Genomic DNA, 22,953 nt, shown 5'->3' with positions numbered 1-22,953 from the left:
ATGTACCGCATTAAGATATTTGTGCCAAAACACATAATAAAAGGCTTGCAAATATTTATATCATATTTACTATCCAACCTTGCCTCTTATTATTTTGACTGACTCATATATTAAATTTGTAGTGCAGACACAGCTCATAGTGGAAAATTAAATGCCCACTGGGAAGACTATTGTTATTTCCAGGGTGCAATGCCCTCAGCCTATTGGTAACAACAATCTTCCTTCGAGGGAATAATTTTCCACTATGGCAATAGTCTAAGTTTTACATCAATAGCTCATTGGGCACATACATAATGTTATTTACATTTTAAATAGTGAGCAGATAGGTTTGTTGATTGTTTGAGTAGTATTGTTCCTTCGGATAACAAAATACTGAGCTCAAGTCATATGATTTCATAAAAACACCAGGTGCTCAGTGTTTGGTATTTGAGTTGAGTTACAATTGCCAAGATGAGTTGATTAAGAATCTGTATAAATAGCCATTCGAAAAGACATGACTTTAAGACAAGAACAGCAAAAGATACGACCATGCCCTGCTTGAGTAATGAAGATCGCCTGGTTGCTATCAGCATGATTGAAGGCGGCCTGTCTTTGACAGAAGTTGCCCGCAGAGAGAGTGGTGAAGTGTTTTATTCACTGATAAATGCCGTTTTGCCCTTGACAGACCTGACGGAAGACAACGTGTGTGGAGACATTGTAGTGAGCGTTATGCTGACTGTTGCATTGTTCAAGCCAACCGGTGGGGCGGTGGAAGTGTGATGATGTGGGGAGGAATCTCCTTTAACACAAGAACGCCTTTGTTGCAGATTGAGGGCAACCTTACTGCTCAGCGATACATTGACAAAGTCCTTGAGGCAACAGTTTTTCCATTCCTGCAAGTCATTCCGGAAGTGTCGATTTTCCAGCAGGACAATGCAAGACTGCACAGTGCTAGGATTACAATTGCACGACTTCAAGAAAACAATGTTGAGGTCTTGCCGTGGCCAGCTTTTTCTTCTGACCTGAGTCCAATAGAACATTTGTGGGACCAAAATCGCCAGTGCCATCTACAGGAGACAACCGCGACCAGCCAACCTTCACCAGCTCGCTGCAGCTGCACAGGAAGAATGGCAGAACATCCCACAGCAGTCTGTCCAGAGGCTGATCTGGTCTATGCGTTAATGTTACCAGGATTGTGTTAATGATCATACCCGATACTAACTTTGTAATGTTTTCATTTGATAGTGTGTCACATTGTGAAAACTTATCATGATTCTTTGGTCTGTATTTTTGTTCACATTTTCTGTGATTCTGTTTGATAGCTATGTTTAAAATATTTGATTAAATTCATTAGACCTGAGTGTTGTGTTTCTTTTGTGCATCAAAAGAAAACTTATCACTTATATCTGAGCATCAAAAGAAATGTATCACTTATATTTGGATAAAATTCACTAGATGTGATAAAAAAATAAAATGACAAACTTTGTTTTACAGCAAGTGTAGTGACTTTGTATTATGCTGATTAACAATTGACATCACAAAGATGCTACAAAATGATCTGTCTATCTTGAGCAGGTGTTGTGACTCTCGGTCTCCCAGTTCGTGGCCTGTCATTGACAGTGTGTCTGGTTATACCGTCTCGCCAGGTTTGAAATTGTTGGCTGTGAGCACCCAAGACGGTGAGCCACAGTATGCTGCCCTGTGATACTGTGGGTGACGGTCTGTTTTCCAGCCCAACTTCTCTGAACAAAGTGTTAATGACTGAGGAATGATCAATTTAAACCAAACACTTTGCAGACTTGATACTGACAGACAGAGCTACATCAGTTGTTTCTATTACTTTGTCCACATTTGTACATGCTAGGGTTATGATTTTTTTTTTTAAATGATTAATTCATTCATTCATTTCCAAATGAGGCTTGATCTCTTTCGTCACAGTCAAAACTTCTATCAGGTGAGGTAATACAGGCATAAACAGTGGAGGTCATTCAGATAGACTAGCGAATCCACATTAGGGGGAACAGTAAAGTAAAAAGGGCTACATGAGACAAACCACCATTTCTTATTCTCAGCAGGTAGAATGCTCTTATTCTTAGCAAACAGATTCTAAACACCAGGGTTTTGAGACAACTGAAACAATTTCATGAGTATGGCAGGGATTGAAACAGACAAAGTACTTTTTTCTTCTTCTGTGATTCTGAACCTGTTTAATAATACATTCAATGGTAAATTCATTTTTGTTTTTAGTTCATAATATACAAAGAAGATTGTGCGTGGATGTATTCAGGGCTTGAAACTTGTACTAGCTCTACACCTACTCTTTAGGTCTATTACTGAATTGACCAGGTACCAGGAGTTTTAATATTTAAAGAATGAATAAATCACAACGGAATCTATAGGTTTATTAACAGTTGTTCATGCAGCAAATTAACAATTTATTTAAACTCCTGGCTCCTGATCATTTAAATAATATACTTAACTGAAGGTAGTTCTGAAGACCAGGACTAGGTGCAGGGCTAGTGAGAGTTAGAATTTGTGAACCTTAAGTCAATAGATTTGTTACCAATAACAATGCACTGTGGTGAATTTTAGGTTTGTTTTTATAAGCATGTCACTAGAACGTAGTTACAAGAGTTTTGTTCACAAAAGTTTTGTTAATTCAGAGCCGTGAAACTTTGTCACAGATATTTTCACTCGCATTCTAATTTTATTATGAACTTTAATACAGTAAATACATTGTACTGATTCTATTCAGGATCCGGGAACACACTTTCCCAAATAACGCAAGCTTTTCAGAACCATTAAAAAGTTGTGTGAAATGTTTACTAAAAGCAAATGGAAATTTCTCCTCTTAAGGAAAATGTTCAAATAAAACTCACTAAACACTACAAAACACTAGGTGCCAGCTAAGCATACTCTGAAAGTCACAAAAGCAGCCTGTTTACACAGGGGCGTTTTTCAAAAGTTGTCACCCACGTCAATAAATTTATTTTACTTGTCAGGTTAATTGGCCTTTTAAGCAACTGAAACACCACATAAGAAAATGCCAGCCTAATCGTGTTTACTTTTAAGGGCTCAAACGAAAGTAATATTCTGGAAAATCTATCCCTTGGCATTTATTTATCCCCCCACCCCCCCCCCCCCAAATTTCCTTTCATGTCATTATTGATGCAACTGCTGTGAAGAAATAATTACGGTAAACCGCCTCCTCCCTGTTACACAAACCAACTGGATTAAACCTGACAGTTTCGTATTTTTTTTTTTTATTTCCCTGACTGGAGTACTGTTGCTCCAATAGTTATTACCATTTTTCTCTAAATCTACCTTTACTTGGCTTTGAGCTTGTCTGGAGAATCCTAAGTGCCTGGACTAACCAGACTTCCTCATTCCGTTAATCACGGGACTGTGACCTTTCAACTACCCCACATACTCCGTCTATATGAATGTAGAGTAGGTGGGGATAGCACAGTTGAAAGGTCACACATGATTTGAATGGAATGGGGAAGGTTGTTTAGTCACATAAGTTAGAGTTCTCCAGACAAGCCCAAAGCCAAGTAGAGAGAAATGATAACTTAATTAGGGAGACACATAACCCAGCACCACTATTGAAAATGCATAAAATGCTATTAAAAACGGCATCTGAAGATACCTACTCCTTAAACCTGTTTTTTGCTTTCAAAACACCATATCTGGAAGGATCTCCCAGACCCTGTCTTGCACTGTTAGAAGCAACAAAGTTTTTTCTGTGCATTTGATGTCCATGAAGTACTTACCCTTCTAACCTGACGTCAGGTAAAGACCTGTTGAGAGCGATCATCTCACTGGCCACGAGGTTGAACTGATTGATTTTAAACATCTCCTTCATCTTCTCCTGGTTATCTTTCGGAATCACTACTGGCTTGCCCATCTCCCCCGGGCCTTCCTGAGGCTTCTGGATCACCACTAGAGCAAGACACAAGCAAGGAGAAATGTCAGGAGCACACAGTCTCATTTATCAATGAGAGCGAAACATGAGCTGCTAGGGAGACGCTGCATTTCAGTTTTAATCTCTAAAAATCAACTCTGCTGTTAGATAGCCCCATGTAGCGTGCAAAACATGACCTGCTAAAAGCCACAACACACAAAGCTCAAATCATGACGCAGTTTACATCAATCAACGGCAAACTGAGTTTAATGGCTTCTACTGTACCAACGAACACGCCAGTCATTGTTTTATTGTTTGCAACAGATACTGTATACACCGCCATGCGTGAAGAGAACCCCAAATATTACCTGCAGTTTAGGGTTTAACAGTCTGGTAAAATAGTTCATTTTAATGGCTTAGTTTACAGGCGTGTTTACTCTTACTAAAGACATTTCTGTCTCGTGAAGTAAACATGGACTTGGTACCTTTTTGCATTTCCATGTGAAGCCTTTCATTTTCCTGGGAACGCCCCCCCCCCCCACAGTGTTATGCAAATGAATGAGGACGGGGGAGGGGTTAATATTTAAATTAGCCATGTGTAAGGCCCAGTTCGATTCCCGTACAGTTTAGCAGGAAACAATATTGTTTCCATGTGTAGAGAAGGTTACACAAGAGACTCTCCCGAGGAAATCCATGTGACATCGTGTTTGACGTAAATGGTTAATAAAGCTCTGATTTGATGATGGATCGTGCCTGCTTTTTTAATACTTTGTTTTAGTGTTGTCGCCCACACTGCTTTTTCACACATCATCTGTGGGGTGGTTATATCTTTATTAATAATAAACTGGGCCAATTCCAAGTGGTTGTTGAACAGGTGTTTGTCTGTTGAAAGGGAGGTGGCATATACTACTGAAGCGAACTGAAGTGAACCACGAGTTTGCTCCCCAAATTATTACTGCCTGCTGTATCCTGCACACTCTAGGACCTCAGGGAGGTGTTCAGGCATCAGAACAGCTACCTCAGCCACCAGCAAGAATTGCTGAAAAGGGTCCTGATATTAGAGATGCAAATATAGCATCCTCATTTGTGCTGTACTTGTATGACTGCTTCTGCTAAATAAAGTATTGGAATATTGAGCAGTATTGTTGATTCCCAAGAAATAAGTCATGAAAATTCCACACCACATTTTATTTTGAGAATGGGTTAAACAATTTGTGTTGTGCATTGTATCAAGCTGCCTCATCATATCCTCTTCCCTTATTATGGATATTAACACCCGAGTCTCTTCATCGCTCCAACGGACATAAGTAGAGGGTGGACAGGTGTTTTGCTCAGACATAACTAGGAGAAATTGCATGGGGGTAGTTACATACATACTTAAACATAGTACTTAGTAGTACTTTACAATAAAATTGTTTTGACAGTTGTTTGGAAAGCTATTTGTGTATTCTGAAGTACTGTACAGTAGCTGTAACCACCTGAACTCACAAGCCCATTTTGCAGTTTATCCAACATTTTTAGTAATACAGTACAATGTCGCATATCTGACCCCCTGTGGACTGGGGTATAGGCGGATATGTGAAAAAGTTGGATTTCCGAACATCTATAGAAAAAGCATCTACATTTTAAATAGGTTAGTGAACAAAAACAACACGCAAACTGCTTTAAACATGGGGAAATTATTTGCTTTAAAAGTAAACAAATGTAAACGAGATTAATTAGGCTACAAATACACAGTGTTGCTATGTGGTTTACTATAAGCCATCTCCATGAAAAGCTTTTTAAAAAAAATAAAAATACAAAAACAAAAACGGTAAATGTACAGTAACCTTCAACTGATGGCTTCTTTCTTAACTCTAGAAGTTCCTGCCTCCCTGGTTCTGCTTTCTTCATACCTCTGTCACAGTACTTTGCACTCTTTCTTGATATTGCCAACAGCCGATAAGCAGCTTGGTTTGAATATTGCTTCGGCTATTTTAAACAAACGGCCAGTAAGCACTGCATTTATGAAGCTTGCTTTGTTGAATTCAAATGCATTTAAGAGCTAAAACAACATGCTGTCAATATCTGCAAGTGTGCGCTCCATCATATAGGCCTAAACACATTGCACATAAAAAAAGCTTTCTCGACTGGTGTAGTGAAACGTCACTGCTACACACAGCTGACTCACACACGCCTCTCTTAAAGGGGAACGCACCAAAAGGCTGATTGCTATAACACTTTCTCTCGGTTTTCTCATCACGGAAGCTGCATTTGCTGCCAATGCCTTTACTCTCGTAGCTTACTTTTAATATTTATTTATTTATTTAGTGAGGCGGTTAATTGATCAGGGCGGTTATGTGATGGTCGGATATGCGACGTATCACTGTAGTTTTAAACAGAAACTTAATAAATACAATCTGTATGATACTTTACAAACTCATTTAGATCCATGTATGATGAACATTATGCAAAGTTTTAGGGAAAGGGAAATACAGCAAACTAAAAATGTACTTCCTTGCTGCCATCTTTGGACAATTAACTTATGTATTCCCATGTGACTTTTATAGTGGCTTTAGGTAAGGCACTTGAACAAGCTAATTAACATTTTCATGAGAAACTTGTATTTCCACATGTAAGTGGGCATTGATTTCATGACATTTCCTTGATTCCCACAGGTAAATGAGACCGTTTAAATATTGCAGCCGTTTTTTGGGGCATTTTCACAAGTCTTTCTTCCTAACATGCACGTGCATGGCCACTTCACATGAAAAAACCCACACATGTAAACGGCCCACTGTCTGAAATGTTTCAGGGGAAGTCACTGCAGAGTTTTAAAGTGGATGAAATGCAATATTAAAATGAGTATGCAGTACAGGAATAATGGCTGAGTGAATTTCTGAACCAAGAGGCTTACTGAAGTGAGGTGAGTGTGATACAACAGATGTGAACTACTGTACTACCAACATAGGACTGACCTGAGACCGCCGGACTCATTTTACATGTGACCTAACTAAGCTTGATTTCATCCCTGGCCCCAAAGGTGAAAGGTGCATTAACAAATAGGGATGGGAATACACGTGGGCCAGCATTTTTGTGTATTCGAATACCCAAAATAAAGAATAAAAGGCAAATACGTACTGTATAATCCAGGTCAAACTGTGAATTCTCTGATTTCAGTAATTTTTCAAGGTAGGTGTCTGAGAGGGGTGAATAATGTGAAGTAGTGTCTTTGAGTTTTTCTGTAGTGTTTACAAACCGCTAAAAATACATTATTTTAAGTGACAAAGGCCCGGACCAAATCAAAACTTTGACAACCCGTTAATCGCACTTAACAAAACTTTAATAGTGCTTTTTTTTTTTTTGTAAGTATCTTATTTCTTTTGCTCATAAAAAGTGAACACTATTAAATACAGTTTTGTTAAGTGCGATTAGTGGGTTGTCAAAGTTTTGATTTGGTCCCAGCTAAAGTTGGGTTGACTGAGTATAAAGATTTTATTTTTTTTTGCTGCTATCTTCCAGTTCATTTAATTGTTCTTCATCCAAAATCGGCATGTCTACTTACTACTTTGGGATTTTTTGCAGGTAATTGGTAGTTACAGCTGTACCTCTGTAACTGTAAAATAGCAAGATGGCTACTGTCCGATACTTTAAATTCTGTTAGGCAGCGCAGTGATTTAGAATACGTAACAAGTCTCCAACTGTCTGTATCCATCCAATATACGGACAGCTGGAACCTTGTTCGATCAATCACATTGCTTGTTTCACGTTACATTGCCAGCCAAAACTCTATATACAGAGACGCACATACACATAAATAGGGTTTTCAAAATAAGTCGACGACTGGCACGATCTACCTTCTCAAATTATTTCTCTACTTTTATTTAAAAATATTAAGATTATTTTCAGGTATTCTCATTAAAGTACTTTTTTTTTGTACTGTTATTGCACTGCAAGATATAATACATAAAACCTACACCGTAGTATATAATAGCTATACAGATCCATGAAAAAAAGCATATTCCTTTATTATTATTATATCGTAAAATATGTACCCAAAGGTGCTTGTCATTTTGGGAATTCAGGTATAAAGGCTGTACACCTTTAAGAAAAAAGGTGGGATATTAGCTGATCCCTCGTCAGCTGAAGATGTACAAATGCTTGCAAGTGTAGAGGAGCACGGTAACCCCAGTTTCGTGCAACAGTTGCGATGGTGACCAAACATGTGTGAGTAGTACTGTTGTGTAAAAATGTAGCTTAAAATGAACAGTTGCTTTCCAGAAATTTAGAAGAACAGCGAAAAATAAAAATACACATAATAAGGAAAATAATTAATGAAGGGCTGTAATGCAGCAAAAAGCTAAATTAAACAAAAAAGGAAGTGAAAAGGAACGTTAATAAACCAACGTTATCTTTAAATAAAGTTTTGAACACGAACAGGATTTATTTTTTTATCTTCTTAGCAGCCACACTATCCCAGGTAAAACAGATTCGGTTTACATTGTTTACCGTCAGGAGTTTAAGGATCATTTAATTGCGCAGCAAATTCACTAGTTAGATAATAATAGCAGTAATTTAAGACGTCCCATAATGAAAACAGTATGTCGCCGAGTCTTGGAAAACCAAGTTTATTTCTCAAACTAACCATTTTAAAGGTGAAAGCAGAACGCATAGAAATAATTGGTACTGTATTTTGGAGGTCTACTGCTCAAAAAATAAAAAACATTTAGGGAATTAATGAAATGCACTGCAGCTTACTTGATTGCACTAAAAAAAAAAAAAAAAATTACCTCTCAGACTGTGCTAATGAAAATATTCAAATGTGCTAGCTGTGATGTATTTAATATCGTAAATAGTAGAAGAAAAATAATAGTAACATGTAATCATAAGAGCTGTCTGTGTTACATGCTTTCAATCAGGACTTCACTAACACTGAGCATGGGTGCTGCAGCATACTGTTTCCCATATTACAAGTGGACACAATTAAAAAGGTGCAGTCACCAAACCCACACACATTTCCAGCCAGTCTTGTGTTGCAGGGGCCTTGATGCTCAAAGTCCATTTTTTTCTTGTTGATCTTTCCTTGCTGTGAGCAGTGCTGAAATAAAGCTCTTTTGTTGCACTAATGGAGTACTTTGTCAGATACTACAAGCAGACCACTACTAGTCAAGCACATGCTTAAACCATGCAAACATGCAGCATAATGCACCTCCACTTTTTTTATTTTTTTTTATTTTTTATTTAGTAGTGTCCATTTATTTTGTTTGGCTCAGTTCACCGCTACCATCCCTGCGCTGACTCAGGATGGGCTTTTTTTACACACTGCAGACTCACTATGCAGCCACCTAGAGCTACAGCGTCGGAGGACAACATAGCCCTGGGCAGATTACAGGCAAGCCCGCAGGCGCCCGGGCCAGACCACAGGGGTCGCTGGTGCGCGGTGAGCCGAGGACACCCTGGCCGACCTAATCCTCCCTCCCCCCACTCGGCCAATTGTGCGCCGCCCCCTGGGAGCTCCTGTCCTCGGTCAACAAAGGCATAGCCTTGACTCGAACCGGCAATGTCCAGACTATAGAGCGCATCCTGCACTCTACGCGAGTGCTTTTACTGGATGCACCACTCGGGAGCCCTATAATGCACCACTTTAATCTCTTTTTTCAAAAACTTCCCACTGGGAACCCCACCCCCCTGGTGATACGCGTCTGTGTGCCTACTACTTCAGAAGTGCCACGTACTTTAAAACGAATTGAAAACCCTGCACAAACCTAGTTTGATTCTCTTAATGGCAGATTCGTCACACAAGTAAAGAAAGCAAATGCTTCCAGGTAACGTTACGAATTTTGTTTTGTTATAGTAATACATTTGGTGGCTCTTTTTTAATGAAAGTAAACGTTCAAAAATTAACAAATATATATAAAAATATATAATTTACAGTCGATAAAATCAACAGCTGAAAATTTCAATATTGTCCAACCCTAATGCCAATCTCTTTCACATGAAGGCACAGGGTTTAACAATGATTTTGAACACTTGTCAAGCGTCAGCATTAAAAGAAAAAAAAAAAAGATGCATTTGCTTCTGCTAGTAGCTAATATAAGTCTTTCGTGTTTCGAATATGTAATGTGCTATTCGAATAGTTTATTTTTGTGTAATCGTGTATTCGACTACACTGACCCATCCTTATTAACAACCAACTGCACCATACCCGTTATACTTTGTCTATTCAACATTAACAATCCCCACACCAATACAACTCTAAAAGGGACAGCCTCAACAAATACTCCAATCCTAAGCGCCCCAATATTAAAACACTAGGGGCACTGCTGTAAATAAAAGCGAAGTACACTTCAACAAGACACAAATCAATAAAAGCATTAAAAAGACAAAACTCTTATCGAAGCACGTAGTCTGCACAGCCTGGCAGGAACAGGAAAGGAGAGCAGATATAAATAAGAGGCAGACACACTCGTTCAGAGGCGCTCTGGCTTGTTTTGCCAGTAAAGTGTAATTGCATAACAGCTGCTTTAAGTTTATGGCAATTTTATCTCCTCTCCGAAACGCCAGAGGCCCGGGAATTTAATATACTTTTTATTTCATCTTCCTATTCTAAATTCTTTCAATAAGTGACGCTGGAAACTAAAATGATAGCACGACAGGAACATGTGAACAACAGTAAATGCATTTCTGTTTTAGAATTCAACCCACAAAAGCTCAATGAAGAAAATATTCCAGAAAAAAAAGGACAGAAGACCAGAAATAATTTTTTTTTTTTACCTTGTACTATTAAAAAGTATCAGGGCAATCCCATGAAAAAGTAACATTTGATCATACTGTGCATTAGGAGAAACCCAGCACCACAAAAAGCTCAGACTTCCCATTAGCCTGATTTCAAACATTTCACACAATATACAGTTTAAATGGAATGGCCCATCAGCTCTATAAGTGTTTCCTGTATATTGCTTTCTGTAAAACAGTAAAAACACGAGAATTATTCAAGCTGGCAGCCAGAACAATATCAATACACACGGTTTCAATTTTATCCAAGCTCCTTGGATTCAATAAAACATTTTGTTGTTGTGGTTTTACATCAAGGAAACCCTGTTTACACATGGATAACACACAATAATGTGACAGAGTGCATTGTGTTTATTGATTATAAAAATAGGAGGTTAATTAACTTCTCTTAGGACCTGTAACAGGGGTTTGTCCTCTGTATTACCGTGACCATTTTTATAGGATTTCTTAGCTAAAAATACACAATCCATAATAACACAATCCATCCATCCATTATATTGAAATAGAAACGGTCCTATATTCTGTCTATGTTGTCTTTAAACACAAAGTTCTAGAACCAGGCTATTTCCTATTTTAAGCTATCAAGGGTAATTTCAGGTATCGGTAAACGGCTTCAAAACGGTAGGCATAGTACTGAAATTTGCAGTGCCATTGTATCAGTATTCTCTGAGCAGTATGCATGGCTCCTACTGTAGTCTGAAAATTAACCCAATACTGTGACTAACAATACGACTGTCAAACTTCAAACGTTTTAGTTGATTTGCAGCAGAACAAACCATGTACTGATAGCTTCAATTAAAACTGTCAATGAACAAACAGCATGCTCATTTGAACGCGAGATGATTTACAGTAACTATCACTATTATCTGCTGTATTATTGAATTGTGGTTTGTCACACTTATACTTTGCTTGAACAAAAGTACTTCTTGCTCTTATTGTATTACTTGTATTGTAACACTTGAAATGTATTTGCTTACGATTGTAAGTCGCCCTGGATAAGGGCGTCTGCTAAGAAATAAATAATAATAATAATAATAATAATAATACAGTATATTATACAGACATGTGCCTCTCTTGTATCGGTACGATACTAGTAGTTTGTTTCAGTACAGTATATATCAGTGCAGAACCACTTTCTGTCCTCACTTTTCAATACCACTACAGTACAGACACAGTCACTATATCCCGGTCCACATTCATGTATGTTCAAAAATAGACAGTGTTCAGGTTCTGAAGTCGTTTCCATGACATCACAGCTGTTAGAAATTGATCTGCTGTAATGGAATACAGCATGTTTTGTCATCCTGAGATTTTATTTCACAGAGGCACTGCTCTGCAGTACGCTTCACCTCATAGTCATCATCATTAATTTTGTGGAGATTATTTTGTCACATTTTGTATTTTGGCATTTTTTGGTGTAGCCATGATAAAGGTGCCGCTCACTGTAAAATGTAAAGTATTTAAACTGTAAAGCAAGACGTGTGCGTGCTTCAGAATATTGACTTAACTGTATCGATACCGTGTCAGTTTACCTGTCCACACTTAAGCTGTTCAGAGTCATATCGAAACAGTACTGGTACGAAAACTGACCTTTTTTTAGTTTACTGATACAGTTATATCTGTACGACACCGATAAGAACTCCAGCCTGGACAGATGTTTCGGTACGGTTCAGCAACGATACTGGTATAAAAATGCTAGTGTGATAAGTTATTAGTCTAGTTGTGATAACATTGGTGCAAAAAAATGCTTTTTGTCACATTATTTTGGTAGTACCTTTTAAGTAATTTGGGTTTACAACCCAGATACCAAAAGAAAAAAAAAAAAAAGCATTCCACAAGAGAGCACTTTGCACTGCCCATTTATTATCTGCTAAACATTGATTTTTTTCCATGGTCAAATATTCTTTAAAAACATATATGCTAATCCATACTATATTACAACAATAATTTTATTTAAAAAAAATATATATATCCATAATAAACCTGGTACACCATAAAAATACATTTTAAAAAATAGGAGAGAAACGCTCTTTGGTGTAGTGGAATGTATTGTAGTGGAATTTATTTCACACATTTATTTATTGGTTTCCACTGCATGTTATCTTTTTGATAGACATTTATAAAATTCTGTTACATGAAGAATCTGAACATGGCCATTTCAAGCAATATTTGTCCCAGCACTATATACAAGTGCCCTGCAAGGAATACGCACAAGGCACGAATGCTCAGAAAGTAAACAGGCTTTGTCCTGGATCCAGATATGAATCAAAACTGTCTAATGTGTTGCTAATGGTGTCAAGGCCATTTGCATTGAAGGCATGGCTTTCAGAAAGTCAAGGACAACCAGTGAAAGTTGCCAAATATATACTTACTTCCACACCAGAAAAGTTTTTCTATATAACTGTTTCCTCTTGGAATAATTTGTCTCCTGCCCTTAGGAGTGCAAATGATTTGAATATAAAAAAGTTTTATAATAGCTTAAAATAAACCAGTATGCACCAAGATTGTTAATCTCAAGTGATCCCAGCTATAGTAATATATTTAAACAAATAATGTATACTGCAGCATTAAGCATCACAGCTACACTGAATTTCATACATAGCAGTCGGCAGATACTGTAACCTGCAGAATTAAACAAGGCTAATTTACATTGAGTACAAATTAGAAAGAAAACACAGGCAAGACATTCCAAAACCAGCTGAGCACCATACAAAAATAAAAAATAAATACATAAACACTATCACAGTAATATATTTCAAGTATAATCCCAATAGACATTTTTATTCACACAGGATGGGGCAAAAAATAAATAAATCAGCTTTTCACAACATGTATCCTCCAGTTAATGCTTGTGCTCCACTAAAATTAATGCATATTGGGAACAAAAAAAGAAGCAACACTGCAGGAGGGAGCAACATCTGGATACTTGCAAAGCCTACACATTCTCTTGGCGAACGATCTTAAACTGAAAAGTATTTCCCGGGTGATTTATGACTTATAAATGAAAAACATCCAAACAATAAGGGTTATCTTTAAAAATGGATCACACGGTTACGACCAACACGGGACACACCAAAGGTAATGTATTTCTTCTCAATACTGCAGGATGTTCTATAACTGTTTTGGGAAAAGATTCAATGCAGCTGGGTCAATCATTAAGTATGCTGTCACATTTTACCTCATTCTAAAGCAATATGGATTCCGAAAGCAATGCCTCGGTCTTCCTTTTCTGGCTCATTAGAAAGAAAAGCTGTTTGTGTGTCTCTCACCTTCGCGGCCAGGCAGGCCTCGCTCCTTCTTCTCCTCACACTTGTTGCACTCACTGAAGTAGAGCAGGATGAACATGTCCAGCATGACCCAGACCAGCGAGGTGGCCAGCACCACCTTGCAGTAGGCAAACTTCCTCATTGCACTGCGTGGGAGGCAGGAAGGGAGTGCAGACTGGACACAGCGGGGATGGAGCTCCTCAAAAGGGGGGCAAGGAGAGGCTGCAGACTAACAGATCTGACAGAGAGACAGAGAGAGAGAGAGAGAGAGAGAGAGAGAGAGAGAGAGAGAGAGAGAGAGAGAGAGAGAGAGAGAGAGAGAGAGAGAGAGAGACAGAGAGAGAGAGACAGAGAGAGAGAGAGAGAGAGACAGAGAGAGAGAGAATTATTCATGAATTACTTGCTCAAAACATTGTGGAGGGTGATTTCTAGTCTCTCTATTTGAATCAGCATTTAGTTCACATGACTGCATAGTTGAAATTATCAATCCTGTTGCTGGTTTCTGCATCTATTTGTAAATTGCAGTTCTGGCATTTTAAATCCCAGAAGGTTTATTGAATACAATTAAAAGGAACTGCCACAACTGGAAGTATAAATTAGCCTAATTAACATATTGTCCTGCAGCACTCAGTATCTACAGGAGTGTTTGACTTGTAGTTTTCTAATTTCCAAATGATTATGATATTTGAGGTATCAGAGAACAGACTATTTGACATTTGATAGTTGTAAGGAAGCGTCACAGTTGATTAATGATCAGTACATGCATAAATACAAATGTAAAAAACAAATGCTAATACCATTAGCTGTAAGAATTCACAACTGCAGTATATTTTATGTAAATTTGTTTAACAGTACGGAGAATGTTGCAAAGAAGAAAAAACACACCTTTTATTTTTCTAAAGGCTTTCAAAATGAATTAACTCATGCTTCCGAGAACGGTAATCAGATCAGAGATGGCTATGATTATGTTCCAAATCAATTCATTTAGCTGCCCTTGAAAGTGCCTTCACAAGAGAGATGCTGGGGTTTCCATCAGGGGGTCCTAGCACTTTTCTTCCTTTGAAGAATTATTTAATCACATTATTAAGAAGAATTACAAAAGAATTAGAAAGAAAAACTCAATGAAGGCTTGCATTCCTTTTGTGAAAAAAACAATAAAAACAAAACGTGGATTATTTCTTAAGGGTTTTTTGTTTTGTTGGATTTTTAAGGCAATGTATGACTATATAGTATCCAGAGATTATTAATTGCTGTTCACCTTAAAAGTAGCACCTCATTAGTGCAAAGTATATTATATTTAATTTTCTCTCTCCCAAATGGCTGTGAAAATGTATTACCTTTATTCAAGAAGTTCTGTAATCTCTTAAACTGGTGCTGTACATGGAGTCATTGAGTACCTTGGTTAAGGTGGAAGGACAGTGAACGATGATGAAGGGTTGAAATAAATATTAGTTAAAAAAAGTAGCATGAAAATGCTCGAGTGTCTGTGTAGGCTGTGTTGAAATATGGATAGGCGAGTCAGGATAGGACATCGCACTTTGGCTGTGTGCCGAGAACATCTTGCGTATGCTGAGAACATCTTGTGAAACTTTGTTTCCTTTTAAGATGAATATACGTTCTGCTGCAAGGACACACTCTTTTGTCTTGTTTGTGCATTACTTAAAAAAAAAATGGACCTTGTAACTACGTGTCAGAGGAGCATTAACATACGTGTTGTCTCTCCAGAATTCTTAATAAAACTGCTGCTTCACATCAACTCAGAGAATCTATTTAAAATTTGGTCCCTACAATGACACACAAAGTGCTGCCCAGAAGTGTGGTCTTTATTGTGTTAATGTCATCCCTTAGGGTGTAAAATGAGATTATATATATATATATATATATATATATATACACACACACACACACACACACACACACACACACACACACACACGCACGCACACAGCATTACTTTCTGAAAAGAGAAAAACACCTGTTATAAGGTATAGAATTCAAAATAAAAATAATAAAAAAATAACCACACTGAACAGCCAGACCCTGAATTAAACTAATTTCAAGTTTTGTAACTTCAAAGGGATTTTGCTCCTTTTAGACCAAATGCTTTTAAATCAAGTATTCCTTGTTTTAGCAAGATCAATAATACATTGTTTAAATGTTCTGAGTAATTGTCTCCCTGTATTAGCGATTCATTTCTAGTTTCCATTATACAGTAGGAACTGCTGCTGTAGTTCATTAGAAAAATCAAATATACTCAATTTAAGTCCCATAATTCAAGTAATGACATACTAAGTGCACCAGTACAGACCACCAAGAACACATCAATTGATAGGCATTTATAAATGAAAAAATCATTTAAGTCCAATTATAAATCACATATGAGAAATCAGCCAATCGCTTAAGGATTTGTCAGAATTCCAGTACAATACTGTTTTTCTGTAATTTATAATAAGTTAATACTGTACATCATGTGTAGGATGTATCGTGTGTATTATACTAACAATCATTTTTCACAGGTTGAGCAGAGTGCTTAACCATTCTTTAATAAATGTATTTATACTACCTGTACAGTACTATAATGATTCACTACTCTCTACCAAACTATTATACAGTTCTGTTAATTTTGTATTTGTTAATACTGTATATGCATGAAAGGTAGAAAAATGAAAACATTGATCCTGTGACACAGTCATGACCCTGCCCCAGAGGGATCAAAAGTACTGCTGTCACAGATCTCAGTGTCATTTTTCCTTCAAGTCTGCTGCAAATAATGCAAAATTCAAAGGTTAATGGTTATGTTTCTATTTCAGACAACCAGGATTATGATAATTACCTAACGTTCCCTTTCAAGTGTGAAATGTAACTACTGAATGGGTGAGTGTACCCAAGCCATCGCAAGGGCAAGATTGCAGAATGACTGGAATGCTGCAAGGCTAAGCCGAGGCTGCCTTATGCGTTACCATTCGGGACCCGAGTAACAAGGAGCTAGGACTAAAAAAATTGAGGGAGAAACTCACCTCTATGCCTGTGTTGTAAGGGTTGACTGAGAAGCCGCACTTAACACTCTAGTTCCAAAACCAAGATTCTGAGGATCCACGACATTAAGTCTGTAGAACCTAGTGAAGGTAGGAGGAGTAGCCCACACCACTGCCGTGTCTGCTATCCATTTGGACAACCTCTGTTGAGACAGGGCTTGACAATGGGACTTCACCCGACAGCAGACAAAAAATGGTTCACACTGCCTCCAACTTATAATCCTGTCAGTGTAGTACGCCAGGAGCTGTCACTCTCTGTCAGACTGGAAAGTAGGTGTATGGAAAGCCTCCTGTTCCACAGACTGGTTGACATGGAATGCAGAGATAGTCTTGAGCAAAAAGGCAGGATTGGTACGGAGCGTGACCTTTGTCCTGGCCGCTGTAAAAATGAAGCAGGCTTTTGCAATAGAGAATGCCTGCATCTCACTCAACCACTTTGTGGAGGAGATAGCAAGCAAGAAAGCTGCTTTAAAATGATACAAATTTCAGCACAGCTGAATGAAGGGGCTCAAATGGAGGCTTCATGAGTGCATTAAGCACCATGTTTAGCCTCCAGCGAGGAATATATTTCAAAAATTGCCCCGCCAAGAAGTGAGCTCCTGGGGAGACTGAGTCAATCTTAACATGGCAAGCTGAAATAGCTGCCAGATAGACCTTTAATGTGGAGGGGAATCAAATAGGTCCTGCAAAAATTGCAGTATTACTGCCATGGGTCAAACCCAGAAGGCAGACACTTCGCCTGAAAAACTCCCTACTTGTACCCATACTGAGAATGCGTGGATGCTGCCCTGGCATTTTGTAGGGGGTCAATAACCCTATTAGACAGACCCAGACGGCTCAAAATGCAGCTGTTCAGGGGCCAGACCCAGAGCTGCAGACACAAAATCGGACGGGATGCCATAGTCCCCCGTGCCTGACTGAGGAGGTCGCGGCGCGTTGGCAGTCTCTACGGCTGGTCGCTCAGGAGTTGCATCAGGGTTGAAAACCACAGGCCCAGGCCCTATTTACATTATTTTATTTACATTATTATTCAAGAGCAAAACAAACCACTAAAAACAAAAACAAAAAGAAAAAATAAATAAAAACAGCTTACTTATGTTACAGAATCTATCAAATGGCCAGATTCCAATAAAAGGTTATAAAATCTATACTGTTCAGTAATCAGTGCCAGAAACGGGAAATCTATGAAAATAAACCAATCAATAAATAAATAAATAAATAAATAAATAAATCTTTTCTGTTGACAAAATATATATTTATGTCCAAATAAAGAAAATGTAATATATTTTTTTTTTTTTACGAAATGATTTGCATAAAAATGTACTGGTAAATTAAAACCTATAAATAATGTATTTACACTGTATTGAGTTCTCTGAAATAATACTGAAAACAACTTCCTTTTAAAACCATGTTATACGTATTCATGGGGAAGTAAGGGTTAAATAAATGTCAGTAGCCATCTACAGCGTTCTGTTAATTAATCTGCTAATACGTACTTTGTAGTAATGGGATGACCGATTCAAATGGGTAACATATAATGAGACGATTGGCTATATCGACATCTTGGGGCTGTATGATTAAAATTACAGGTTAAAAAAAACAAGGTTGTGAAAAATGCAGGGACCTAGTTATGTGGCATGTTTTAATATGTACTTACTGCAACTCCCATTGTAGCAAAACATTATACAAAATTGAAGGTGGTCAGGTTCCAGAGTGAAATGCACATTTTCTTCACCACACATCCCCCTATGTTGCTGTGTCCTGTGTTCTACTCTACATATTATTACAGCAATTTCTGTGCAATCTCAGTCACAGTTGTTTTTATATTTTTATTCACATGTCCTGGGGTAAAGAAAAAGCTGTGCGACGGATAAGAGCAGAGTATGCAGAAATGACAGGGTGATCTTTACATCTTTGATAACCAGCCTGCTGCACTGTACTATAAACCTCAGCACTCTACTATAGCATCAATGCACTTTCAGTTGGGATTAACAAAACATGCAGGGGGGTTAGAATGTCACCTGGACACTTAGCACTAAAAATGCAATGAAACTTGGCAGATGGAGGCAAGAAACATTGGGCCACACGGTGCTGCCATCATACAGGCTGATGTCAAGAAGTGTTATTGCATTCTGTTTAATATGGTTCCCATTTGTCTTCTGGGTCATAGTAAATAAGTTGAAGAATTGCACCAAAAATAAATTAACTGCCCATCCATCAAATCCTGTGGGAAGGGGAGAGATTCTCTCTGGAGAAATTACTTCTATAGCAAATCGGTAGTTACTGTACTGTATGGACCAAAAGGTGTCTCAAATCAAAACAACTGCAACTTTAAAAAGAGATTTAACAATATAGTCCTTTGACTACTAAATGCCACACCGTTTAGATCATAACTAGGGGTGCTAGATTCTGTTTAATTTAATACAGGTATAAACTTTTAAAATATATATAGTTTAAACGTTTAAAACGTTAAAAAAAAAACATTTTGAAAAGACTCTGTGTAACGGGGGTAGTATGCGTCCCCCTCGATGTAGTGCGTAGCTGCAAGGGCTCTGAGCATTTTAAAATAAATAGCTTTCTATAAATTACCGCATATATGTCTATAAATCAGGGTTGGGGTCAATTCCGAATGGAATTGGAATTTGTTGGTAAATTCCAATTCAATTCAAAGAATTTGAATTTGAATTGAAAAAATCTTCAGGATACAGAATTGGAATTTGAATTGGAATGAAAGGAAATAGAATTTAATTCCATGAAATTCCACTCATTTTAAAAAGTCAAATGCCACATTTATTTGATACTATATACTTTATACTTTTATATTATATTACTATAAACAATACTGATTGCAATAGCATTAATATATACTTTCAAATACTGTATCTTAAGCATGGCTCAAAGCTTTCAAAACTTAAGTTTTTTGCATTTTTGTAATGAGATGTTTATGAGCTACAGTAGTCCTTACAGTAGTCCAATTATTTGTTTTTCTTTATTCATCTGTTATTTAATCCTTTAGTTTTTCACTCCTATGTTATTACATGCCACTCATTTAAAAAAGATCAACACAGCTTTCTGTAATCTGGCTCAACAAAAGACATTAAAGTTGAATCCGGTATCCTCCACAATTGAAATTGGTTGCATGTCATTTGCGATTGTCTCAATAATCAACCATGTTATGTTTTCAGCCTGAATTGTATCGTATTTCCTAACATTTCGCTTGCATGTCTGGGCCCCACCTCCTCCAAGCTAGATCCAGCTTCATAGCAGCAGACTAGTCACATGACCAAAAGCATGCTGGACATTGGGAGGTGAATATCCAATGAAAATGATGCCTCCTGAAAGGTAGGAAGTAATAATAAAAAAACAAACAAACTGAGTAGCCGTTATTTGCAGTCAGCCGCTTCTTAATATTTGACCTGCACATTTTTGACAAAGTTTAAACGATTAAGCGTAATTAAAAACGTTTGACACTTTACTAACGTTTAAACTCTAAACGCTTTACACCCCTAATCATAACTAGTGTATGGAAATCAAACATTTAATAGTGCCTTGGTGTATTTTTGTATGTAAAAATATGAAAAACATGGAGGGTAATATTTTAATGATGCACTGTATTAATGATATTAAAATATTAGTATTGAGTTCCACCCCCATTTAAATCAACTGAATATGTACTGCTGTACAGAAAATACAAATACAACATTGTCTAGCTTTACTGTGCAGTGGAAGGCAGCAGAGTGGACAGTCTCCTTTGTCTAGATGGGTTACGTTGTTTTCTTTCTTCTTTTTCTCTTAAATCACACCCAATGACTAAGCCCTACAGCACATGTTGCCCTGCCCTGTGATGGCATACATACATAAACAACTGCTGTTAAGAAAGAATCCCACAACAGTATAACGCAATGAGATACCTGCAAACCAGGTGTGCTAGGGCCATTATGTTTTAGAAACTTTTTCTCCCAGCACAGGAAAAATATTAAGTGGAGAGCAGCCAATATCCTGATCACTCTCCAAATATTAAGAGAGCAGGCAGCATGCCTCCAGCCAGAATTGTGCTTTGGATTCCATGGAGGACTGTGTTCCTGGTTGAGATGATTCAGCTGTACCCTGCAGGCTTCACTAAAACAATGCCTGGAGGGTAAAGCCGAATTCAGTCACACATCTGGTACACTTTTTTGGAAACAGGTCAGTATTTGGAAAGGGTCATGATGGTCTGGTTCACTGCAAGTCTGTTTTTTCACTCTGCAGAATTTTTGCATTCAAGTTTAAATCCATCAAGGGGCCCCCACTATGCAGGCATGGTTGATGCAAATAAGACAATTACTCCTGCAGCAGTATTCTCTGATTGCTTTGGTATTTATTCTGCTCTACTAATAGTGCAGGACACACAATACCAAGGAGAAGCAAGTCGTCGATCTAAAACACAAATTGCTAGGCAGACCAAATATACATTATAAAGAAGTGTTAAGAGGATACCTAGGATCAAAGAACTTACTCATATTTCATTTTTTGTTTTAACTGGATCCCATTTTGTAATCTATCTTCCCTTCATTCAATTTCAATGATAGAAATGCCTGTGAATCGCACTGTTCCAAATGCTGACCATGTTAGTAAGCAGATGCAGAGCTTGATCTAAGGAAATCAAATTCGCCGAATTCAGCTGCTTAATTTAAGTTTGAACATATTTTTTTTACCACACATTGTACTTATTATATAAACAGAATAGTCCACGAATGCACAGGCAGTGATGTGGTTATTTTTACCGGTTATCCATCTATCCTCATTCATGGAATAACTACAATACCTGTATGACTGTGCCATTTTCACAAGATCCTTAAAAGTGTAAAATTGGAACACCCTCAATTTTTACCTTTTAAAGCAAGTAAAAAATAAAACAGCTCCATAATTAGTTAAAAAGCCAAGTCCCTCTGGCTGTGTTCACACTGGGTCCGTTGAGAGGTATTGGTCCTCACTCAATACTATTCAGTACATTTGGTGTGAAGTGTGAATATCAAAAGTCTGCTTGGGAAATTAACCATACCAAGTCCACCTAAAGAGGTGGTCTCGGTCCGTTTGGCAAACGCACCGAGTTTGGGTCGCTTGCTGAACATCAATGTGAACAACTGCTGGACTAAAATAGTTAATCATCCCGGTTTTGCAATTGTATATATTCAGTAGAACAACCATGCAGAATTGTGTAAACTGCATTGTTCTCCTACTGTAGGCATTCGATAAATGTAATAACTAAATTAGCAAAAAGTGCTCCCCCAGTGCCTTCTATCAAAGCTATCTTTGATCTAAAACATGCTATATTAAAAACCAGAGCAATACATCAATTGCTGCCATCTTTCAATATGCCTTGCAGGATATTGTAAACATCCGCTTCACACACCATATAAACAAACCGAGGACATCTTGAGAACTGCATTGGGAATACAAACGGATTCGGTCCTGAAAATAAATGGAAAAGGACCAAAAAAAGGATACTGTACAGGATACTGTAGATATCGCGGCCCTTAATGGTGAAACAGGTCTGCAGATCTCTATCTGGTTTCATTCATCTCAAATACAGTATAACAATCAATTTGTCAACCAGGGCTCTCCAGCATTTTCTCATTGAGGGTCCAGGATTCTCAACTAAAAAAAACTGAAGGTCCCAGGGGAAATTTTGGGGGTCCCAGTAAAAATGTTGGGAGTCCCAATAAAGTACAAAGTCTTAATGTTATGACACACAAATCTTTTGACTTTATATTAAAAAAGAAATTTAAAAAAAAAACAGAAACCAACTAAAAGCCACAAACGGACAATTTTTTTCAGTCTAAAAACAAGGAAGAACAAAAATGCATAGAAATAAAATCCATAAAAGCAAGGATTCCATAAAGATCGAAGGACAACCAACCATTCTAAATCAATCAGGCATCCCCCTGCTCTTAACGGGACCAAATGCTCCAGAATCAGGTTTTTAAGTTTATAAATCATCTGAACTAATTTGCTT

The 22,953-nt window shown here is 37.6% G+C and overlaps 1 protein-coding gene across 2 annotated transcripts in view; it reads right to left on the bottom strand.

Moving 5' to 3' along the window:
* Positions 1–22,953, bottom strand: part of LOC117399297 (polypeptide N-acetylgalactosaminyltransferase 1-like) — a 193,282-nt gene that overhangs the window by 98,491 nt on the left and 71,838 nt on the right. For both annotated transcript variants that reach the window (XM_033998390.3, XM_059022787.1), the window contains 2 exons: positions 13,927–14,161; positions 3,753–3,921 (listed from right to left, as the gene is read on the bottom strand). In XM_033998390.3, coding sequence (XP_033854281.1) covers positions 3,753–3,921; positions 13,927–14,065 — 308 coding nt within the window. In that variant the 5' untranslated portion in view covers positions 14,066–14,161. The remainder of the gene's footprint in view (positions 1–3,752; positions 3,922–13,926; positions 14,162–22,953) is intronic.

Source organism: Acipenser ruthenus, chromosome 4, assembly GCF_902713425.1.
Source record: "Acipenser ruthenus chromosome 4, fAciRut3.2 maternal haplotype, whole genome shotgun sequence".
Taxonomy (NCBI): domain Eukaryota; kingdom Metazoa; phylum Chordata; class Actinopteri; order Acipenseriformes; family Acipenseridae; genus Acipenser; species Acipenser ruthenus.
Note: the sequence above shows the minus strand (reverse complement) of the source record. Positions and strands in the feature narration are given on the sequence as shown.